This window comes from Dermacentor albipictus, chromosome 1 (genome assembly GCF_038994185.2).
Source record: "Dermacentor albipictus isolate Rhodes 1998 colony chromosome 1, USDA_Dalb.pri_finalv2, whole genome shotgun sequence".
Classification (NCBI taxonomy): Eukaryota; Metazoa; Arthropoda; class Arachnida; order Ixodida; family Ixodidae; genus Dermacentor; species Dermacentor albipictus.
In genome coordinates this window covers 380,228,281-380,237,927 of record NC_091821.1, presented here as the reverse complement: position 1 = coordinate 380,237,927, position 9,647 = coordinate 380,228,281, and the positions used below count along the sequence as shown (strand labels likewise).

General features: G+C 46.4%; 1 protein-coding gene and 1 non-coding gene across 4 annotated transcripts in view; one reads left to right on the top strand and one right to left on the bottom strand.

Moving 5' to 3' along the window:
• The window catches only part of LOC135900285 (sodium-coupled monocarboxylate transporter 2-like), a 76,740-nt gene that overhangs the window by 37,066 nt on the left and 30,027 nt on the right, over positions 1–9,647 (bottom strand). For all 3 annotated transcript variants that reach the window (XM_065429735.2, XM_065429736.2, XM_065429734.2), the window contains 5 exons: positions 9,421–9,550; positions 8,017–8,105; positions 7,781–7,890; positions 5,757–5,824; positions 3,978–4,064 (listed from right to left, as the gene is read on the bottom strand). In XM_065429735.2, the coding sequence (XP_065285807.2) occupies positions 3,978–4,064; positions 5,757–5,824; positions 7,781–7,890; positions 8,017–8,105; positions 9,421–9,550 (484 nt within the window). The remainder of the gene's footprint in view (positions 1–3,977; positions 4,065–5,756; positions 5,825–7,780; positions 7,891–8,016; positions 8,106–9,420; positions 9,551–9,647) is intronic.
• TRNAL-AAG (transfer RNA leucine (anticodon AAG)) lies at positions 1,811–1,892 on the top strand. Its single transcript has one exon. It is a non-coding gene; the product is annotated as a tRNA-Leu (tRNA).

Sequence of the window (9,647 nt, the reverse complement as noted above, 5' to 3'; positions counted from 1 at the left end):
TGGCTGAACCGCTGTGGATGCCGAACACTTCGCAGCCGGAATCGCGTAATGTCGCTTACTACGTCACGGATAGATTCCAGCAGAAGACGCGACGGTATGTCCTGAAGTCTGTATGTGTTCGACCCATGCGATGAGTTAGTGTGATATTTTAGAGCGCGCCTGGCGAGCGTCGGCGTCGGAGTAACCGAGCGAACGAGCGCAGCGAAAGATGAAAGCGGAGTGGAGGGTGCAGCGCCACTAGGAGGATGAAAGCGGAGGAGGGTTTGGCGAAAAGGGTGAGGTGAAAAGCGGAGTGCCGGCACTACCAGGTATGCGGCCAGTGCGGAAACAAATAGCGCTGGCACGGGCTTCGTACCCACCGCGCATGCGCATTCGGACGTGCGGCGCCGCCACCGCTAGAGAATGCGCACCGCGCGAGCCACGTGTTCTCGTGTTAACGCTTTCTTTCTGAGCAATGAGCGACGCAACCGGTTGAAACGCTTCGTCTGCTGCTGCTGCTTAACGAGCCGCCCGATCAGAGATTCAGCGTCGGTTCAGATTCAGATTCCAACGCTTTCAGTGGCAGAAAAAAAAAAATCGGTATTACTTTAATATTCGATGTCCGCATTTCTAGAATGTTCTTATCCGAATCGGATCAAAAGTTTCTCAATTCGAAGGCCTATATACCCGTTAGATACCGTCGCACGTGCCATTGCTGGTCTGCTATTCCTGCTCTCCACGACCCATTGCGACAACGCCGGAGAAACTGGAAGTCGCTTGCGCGTCTTTCTTGGCATCTCCACAGAAGCTGGCACGTGTACGATTGCCCACGCTCACTCCTTGTACTCAGAGTGCCGTCCCACACCAAAAAGATTGTCGTCACGAAAGAACACAGGTGTAAAACCGGAAGGCAAAAATTCGTCAGCTGTTTTACAGCTGTTCTCCCCCCCCCCCCTCACACACTCACACCTTCCCACTCCACTATTTCTTTTATTTCCTCTTTTTATTTGTGCGCCCGTGTGCGTGTGTGCACGTTTGTATGGACGCGTGCGTGCGTACCATTTCAAGATTATCTTCGTTAACAATCACTGACGTATTCGCATATCAAAATGACGTCGCCGATCGGTAACTGCTGCCGTTATACTTGGCATGTATAATGTAACGATTCTATTCCGTATACTGCCCTTCTCGCTAATCTGCAGTGGTCCTTGCGACACTCCGCCTACGTGACCGACGGATCACAAGAAAGTAATATAATGAAGGAAAAGGGAGGCGTTGCGTTTATACTGACACGTTATAGCCGACACTGTTAGAGGCAACATTGCTATAACTGCTCCGCTAAGAGCGTAGAGTTGCCAATCCGCATGATCGCCGAGGATCTGCTTACGTAGCTTGCAGTTCTTTTAATTCAAAGAGACGCACATAAAGTACAATATGAAATAAAACGGAGTGGTGATTCTAGAAGTCGGTGAAGGGTCACTGAAATCATATAGGGGAATGGTGCTGCAAGTGCGCAGCGACATAAAAGGCACAACAGCCCCAACATAAGTGCTGCAAGGTCACAGAAGTTCGTCAGTGACCTCCAGGTATTGTTGAGTGCATAATTCATTTGCAGTCAGTTGCCATTGCTTTTTGTTTAAATAACTTGAAATCTGTCGGGGACGGTAGCTATAGCACGAGATGAAACGCGACTCAAGTAAACCACTTTCCGTAGCCCTTTCCCTAAGGCAGGCCTAATCACCCCCGCCATTCCAATCTAGATAAATATAGCTATAGAGAACTAGATAGGTATCTTCCCAGCTCTCAGGGTTTCAGTTGTACCGTTACTCGTGGTAGCGTGGCCGAGCGGTCTAAGGCGCTGGTTTAAGGCACCAGTCTCTTCGGAGGCGTGGGTTCGAGTCCCACCGCTGCCAGATTTTTCTTTTTTTTTTGTTTCTGGTGCTTTACGACGTCATTAAGTCCAGGTTCGTTCAAAAAGGCAAATATGCAGTGAGTCCGCTGTTAAAGGAGACACATTTATTATTGCAGTAACAAAACCAATATAACTGGAGCAGTTTTTCCCCTCCATAAAATAGAGGAGGCTGTTATATAATCAACAGGTTGTACATTTATACATTAAAAAAATGCCCTTGGCAATAATGATGGCATAATACTAAATGCGTGCTCCCTTTAACAATGGACCACACTGTACAGTGGATACATGTCCTTCGTACGCTGTCAGCAAACTGAAATTCCGCAGCTGTCATGGAGGGGCACGTACTTCGCCCTGGCCTCGTCGGAAATTTTCGAAAGAAATTTAGTAATGGTGGCGTTTAAAACACGGCGTCTATGACATTTTCCTGGCTCTCGCAATCGCCTTCGGCGCATGCAGCCAGCAATAGCATAACCGCTGAGATCTGTTTATGTTAACCAGGGACAGCCGCCAATGAGGCTTGGATGTCGACACTTGATGAAACGAAACGAAATGTATCGGGGCAATATTGCAAGGAGCCGAGCTACCCGTTCCCCAATCTGAGGGTCTCTCCCATTTGTTCGAACAGGGCCCAAGAGCAACATTTGTAACGTGGCGCGCACGCACGCACGCACGCACGCACGCACGCACGCACGCACGCACGCACGCACGCACGCACGCACGCACGCACGCACGCACGCACGCACACACGCACACACGCGCACACACACACACACACACACACACACACACACACACACACACACACACACACACACACACACACACACACACACACACACCTTCCTTGATGATTAATCTTGATAACAACGTTCAAATTGATACCATCTTTTTAAACTACTCTAAAGCTTTTGACAATGTGCCTCATAACCGCTTACTAATAAAATTATCCAGATTGAACATAGATCCTCACGTAGTGCAATGGATAAAATAATTTCTTACCAATCGTTCCCAGTTCGTATTTGTCAATAACTTCTCCTCCAAACCCCTCCCTATCACTTCAGGCGCCCCTCAAGGCTGTCTTGGGACCGCTTCATTTTCTAATATACATTAACGACCTTCCATTGCATGTATCTTGTATTCGCATGCTTGCTGACAACTCTGCAATTTATCGTGCTGTGACTAACACCTCTGACCAAGCATCTCTCGAAAATGACCTTAATAACGTGCAAAACTGGTGCAAATGTTGGTAAAAGGTCTTGAACCCTAACAAGTGCAAATTGATTTCGATTTCCCGCCGTCGTAATCCTTATCTCTCTACTTACACAATCGCAAACGTCCCAGTGGAATCAGTGCTAGCCTATAAGTACTTAGGCGTAACCCTTTCCCACGACCTTTCCTGGAATGCGCATGCGATTAACGTAATTTCATCAGCAAACAAGACCATTGGGTTCATAAAACATCACCTTCGTCATGTTTTACAGCACGTCAAACTACTCGCATACAAATAATTTGTCAGACCACGACTCGAATGTGCCGCCGCCATCTGGAACCCTCATCAAATATATATCATCAATGCACTCGAGTCAGTTCAGAATCGTGCGAATTGATTCATCCATTCTTAATATTCATATAACGTTAGCACGTCAATCTTAGGGGCAGAATCTAGCTTCACATCTCTTGCTTTTCGTCGTCGTATCGCCACGCCCTCTTTTTATCCACCTGCGGCAAGTTGTTTTTTCATCCACTTTAATTTCCATTAATTTATCGTTTCTTTATTTCATTTATTAAGCAAAAGAAATTTCCCCTATTTTGTCCTTGGTGCCAGTGTTTGTGGGCTTCTTATGACATGACTAATAAAAATCGGGCCCCTCGGTTAACCCCCTTTCTTGTTTATATATATATATGCGCGCGTGTGTGTGTGCGTGTGTGAACGAGAAGAAAGGAAATCGAGGGCCGTGATTTTCTATGAGTCAAATCATAATAAGCCAACAAAAATGCCCCTATGTTGTCCTTGGTGTCATTGTTTGTTGACTTCTTGTGATATGACTATATATGTATAAGGATGAGCGCCCCTTGCACTTACCTTACCGTTGGCCCACGGAAACGCCAAGGCCAAAACGAAGAGGCCGATGAAGGGGCCAGAGGCACTGCTGTGCACTACCATGATGAGCTTTCCGTCGAGGGGAAAAAAAAAAGAATGCGGAAATAAGTTGCATACTTATGAACGACATCCTTAACCGTTTTATCGAGGACTCGACAATAACGTGGACTACTAAAATGACCACGGAAAGCGTATTTCCAAGCATTATACATTACGCGAGCACTACGTTTAGTTCATCTGAAACATGTTCTGATCTAAGCGGGCTAGATTATCACAGAACGTACAGAATTATTGTGGTGTACAACAACATGTGACCTTCTTCGCCTTTGCCATAAGAGTTAACAGCATTCGCTGTGCGCAAAATGTTTTTTTTTTCTTGTCGTAGTACGTATTTATTGATTTACAAGCGCCATATAACTTTGCGCGTTATCTGATGTACTGGGATTATTAAAATTTCCTATGTTTCAAGTAGCAAGTCAACAAAATCATTAACGTCCTATGTTTTACTTATTTGGCTTTCATATATGTGCATTCAAATGAGATGGTCGCGGGCAAATAATTTGTCAGTTGGCCGTAATGTAATGACTATGGCCGCTGTAACTTCAAGCTATTCCAAACTGTTTCTATCAATTTCTGTAATCAGCCCTCCATGGTTGGTCAAAACTTTATTGCGCCACCCCCACTTCACCTGTCTGTCACGCGACGTCACGAAAACCGCGAGAACTCCCTATCTAACATGACGTGTTCACATTGATTATGCGTGAATAGACCGGACAAAAGAAAAGCGTTTCTTTCCGGATATACGCCTTTTTCACCTTTAGCTTTCCGCGATTGGTCAAAATATTTTCAGGCTGAGCCCACTTCTGTTTGTCATGCGACGTCACAAGACCTCGACAACTCACTACGTCAAAGTTACGTGCACGTAAAAATAAAATAAAATAAATAAAAAAGACGCATTAATATGCCGAGCAAAAGTGAATTTTCTGTCGGAATAGCCGAAGGCTGCCCCTTTCCGAAAGGAATAGTGGATGTCTATCCACCGATTGCTCTGGCACTGGCTACTCGGAGCTTCCGGGGAGAATAAATCCATTCGGATTTATTAGCGTATATTAAAGCTTTTTTTTATGTAGCAATATAATGTTGTCGAGCCCTTTCGACCCGTATACGACATCGTTATGCCAACTCTTGTTCGCCTAGGATCCATTTTAGGCGGCATTCTTAACCTTCCGTTGCACGCCTCCATGATTTTAGATCAGCCACAGCAAGCTAAGCAAGGGAAAGCGGACCAATCGCACACGCCGCCAACCGCCCTCCTCATGCGGTTATCTACTTTCAGTGCGCTAGCTCGACCCCACCGAAACACCCTCCAGTATACTGCCTGCTCCTTGCCACTCGTCAGCCAATTCGATAAGAAAACCTGTCATGTTAGGCAACGCTATTGGCTCTGAAAGGAAACAAAAGTTACCCCCTGTAAATGAGGAGAGTGTTTGATTGGGCGGTTCAAACAACAACGAAGGTCGCTGCCCGATCCTTGCGTGGGCGGTTACGTAAATTTGACGTCAGGAGATTGGAATAAAAACATACTGGAATAGTTTTACGTTATACGGCCGATGATCACATACATACGACAATGCGCATCATTCTTGTGTGCGTGCGTGCGCGCTTGCTTGGGCGCTCGCGCGTTTGTGTGTGCGTGTGCGTAGTGACAGCCTTTCATATATCGCTATGCCGTGTTAAAGCCAGCTTCGAACTACAACTTACACGAATGGCTGAGCTGATGTAGGGAACAGCAATCGCCAGTCCAGTCATCAGGGCACCGAAGAAAAACGCTGCGAGCATCAAGAAGAGAGACCACGAAGAACATTACTTGCCCATCCCGCACTTCACGCCCACTCTCCATTTGATTTCAGAACATACATCGGACTAATTTTGAAGCTTCGTCTCTGGCAGGTTAAGTATAGTCAGCCGACCTGTCCAAGCATACGACCTCTTGTTGCTATCAATTTGTTTCCGTATTTCATACACAAGAAGTGCAGGACTCGAACAGGGTAAAAGAAAAAAAAAACTTGCCATGTGCAGTATACGATTGCCTCCTTGACGGCATTCCTTTAACCATTATATTGACACGCGTACTTATCTTTATCGGGCGACCACGTTTCGCCACCTAACAAATGTTATCGCACAGCGCGGGACGCGCCTGCATGCATCCGAAGTTTCTGGAAAGTTATCGATGCTTCTATTCGGTTGTCTGTTGTCGCCGAACCTTGTGCTATCAGATTTCATCGCGTGACGCGAATGGTGTAGAACTTTGTGGAAGGCACGCGGGTCCCAACGATTAGTCTGGAACATTAGACGACTGTTGTATAAAAGCCGACGCGCTTGACCCGCTGATCAGATTTTCGACGATCGCCGACTGTGTTCGCCGCTATCGTTGTGCTATAAGTGTAGCCTGTTTTGTGGGCACAGGTTCGCCCAATAAAATTTAGTTTTGTCGTTCACAGTGGTGCTACTGTGTTCTTCAACGTCACCACTACGTGACAATATTCCACGCGCAGTTCTTGCCAACTAGCGTTTATAACATAAGGGGCAGAAACTTCGAGGTTAGCAAAGAAGCTTTAGAAGCTAAGGTATGCTAACGAGCGATGGAACGAAAAATGACAGGTATAACGTTAAGAGACGGGAAGACAGCGATCTGGGTTAGAGAGCAAACGGGGTATACGATGTTCTAGTTGTGATTAAGAGGAAGAAATTGAGAGTACTGTAGAAAACTAGAAAACAAGGTGCTATGACGAACTGATGGAATTTTCAGGCATAAAGATGGCGTCAGTAGATGCAAGACGCATAATAGGAGATTGATGGGAGAGGCCATAGTCTAGCAGTGGACATAAAATAGTATGACGATAGATATTATTATTATTAGTAGTGGTAGTAGTAGTAGTAGTAGTAGTAGTAGTAGTAGTAGTAGTAGTAGTAGTAGTAGTAGTAGTAGTAGTAGTAGTAGTATTCCAAACACGAATAGTAGTATGGGCTCTGTACCGCAGAGAAAGAAATAATTGTCGTGCGGTAGGAAGAAAATATAATGAGAAAGTTTACAGTATCACGCACGTCATAAGAAAAAAATAACCTGGCGACAACCAGTAGCAAAGTTCACAATACAGGTCTTCATCATGTGAAAAAAGGTCGTAGTTCGCAAGCCACTAATGGCATGCGCGTATTCGCGTGATGTGGCGTTCTTGACAGGAAAATATGGAGCGCGGAGAGAGAGAGAGAGCAAGGACAGGCAAGGCAGGGAGGTCAACCAGAAGAGCACCCGGTTTGCTACCCTACACTGGGGGAGGGGAAACGGGAATAGAAAGAGGAAAAAGGGGGGATAGTATAAGCACTGAGTGCGCGTGGGAGGGACACTAGGGACACGAATCGCTTTCCGTGCCAGTGACGTGTGCGGCCCCGGTCCGAGCATCTTTGACTCGGTGAACGGTCTCGCGTCCAGTCGGTGTAAAGTTGCCTGCAGAGAGAGGCGTTGTACATCGTAGCGAGGGCAGGTACACAATAGGTGCTCGATCGATGGTTTCCTCGCACCCACAGGAGTCGCACATCGGGCTCTCGGCCATTCCCAAACGATAGGAGTATGCGTTCGTGAACGCATCAGTCCCAAGGAGGGTAAAATGTTTAAGAGTCCAGTCTTTAAATGAACCTAACGTATGCCCAGTATAGCGTCTATGCGCGGCAGGACTTAATTCGCACTATATTCTTTTTTTTTCATTTCGTGTTACCGATGCACTCACCTATTGACTTGATGGTTATGTTCGAGCACTGTTCATTCATGACTATAAACGGCGAGAGGATGTCCACGAAGGCAGACGCAGCCAAGGAGTTGACGGCCGACGAGACCGTGCTGAAAGGACGCAAGCCGGCAGTGCTTCATTGCGAGTTCAAGTGGTCGGCGAAAGCGCGTTCGAAAGCACACGTGCGAAAATAACTAAGAAAATGGTGCGTGTGGAATGATGCAACACGTAAATACCTGAGAGTTGCGCTAACGACACCGGCGAGGAAAAGGCCCGTCATGCCTGGAAATGCGGATAGCCTTTGGTTGATGTAGTAAGGGATGATCTGGAACAGCGAGAAAACATCTTTTCACGCGCATCGATACAGTGCAAGAGTTTAAAAAAAGCTGATTTATAGATACGCTATAACCTAATAGTTCCTTTTTGCATGTAGTAATGTTACAAGAAAAAATAGCAAAAGGTAACGGGACCGTAACAACAGCATGAAACTGCGCCCATCTTGTAGTGTGCGTTAACATCGTGCGCAAATAGCATCAGTGCTGTAGGCTCACTCTATGGCACTATTCAAAGCACAGACGTGAGTAGGTTATTTTTATTCTCACTAAATAGTTCGCATGGCGATAGAGCGAAACAGGCCGTTGCAAGCAGATGTTCATTGCTAATAAACATCGAAAAGGCTTGCTGTCTCGGTTCTCGGTTCTTCGATGATGTTCTCGGTTTTTCGATGAAGTGAGAGAGAGAGAGAGAGAGAGAATAAAAAAAGTAAAATTCACGCTCACATGTAAATTACACGCGTCTGTGAGTTTTCTCGTCCGATCTATGCTAGCCACAGTTAAGCAGTAAGCACAACTTTCTTTTGCGGTGGCTAAGGTTATGGGCGTGAATTAAGAGTGCTTCGCATGACATATTATAGTTGCGTGGTAATAAATGCACTACGTTCGCTTATTGTAGCGAAGGCACAATTACAATGTAAAGACACAGACACACTTCTCTTTGCAATTGTACCTTCGCGTTGCAATATGTGGTTAAGCGAACGTCAACTAGCCCAACAAGTCCTGCAGAATGCACTACGCGTTTCCCCTACTTAAGAAGCTCGCAGCCACGGTGAGGTGTCTGTGGTTAATCGTAAGCGGGAAAGCGCCTAATAGTTTCCTTCTCTTGAAATGACCACAGGCAAGCACGGAGAGGTCAGGAACAAAACGTATGGCTGCGTTAGGTAGCTTTGTCTCGTGCCGTAATCACTACTGGTAAAAAGGAAAAAAAAAAATGCGGAGAGCCTTCGCGTCGCGAGGCAGGCCTAATGTCAGGCGAGGCGAATGTAAGGAGCCAGCGCCACCGAGCAAGCAGTGCGATCGGGTGTCCCTGCTAATGCTTGTTCCCGCGCTTTTTTTTTTTTAGCACGTGGGTATCCATCTTTAATCATCCATCTTTCGCCGCGGCGGCATGTTTCCCTTTATATATGCTCTGACAGTCATTCATATCTCGCACATTCGGCCTGAAGCAAGTGTTCGAAAGTTTCGGATATGCCATTCTCTGATCAAATACGAAGAACTGGAGTGTAAGATTTGTAACCGCAGGTATAAATAATTCACACACAGCTAGAGAATGGATTGAAACAAGATGGGCCACGGCCTTCCCACCTGCTCAATGTTCTTGATAGCTCCGGAGAGAAGCGGGTCGCAATCTCTGTACCAGTACACCAGTGCCATGGCAACGGTAGCCAGCAGGAATGTGGAGATGACGAGAAGAGCGCTGCCCAGGACCGCCGTCCTGCTCGGAAAGGTGGGGACAAGTGATACAAATGTGAAATGTCTTCAGGCCCTGCCATAGCCATGTTCGCCTGGTCTTGTGCAAAAAATTGTGCCAC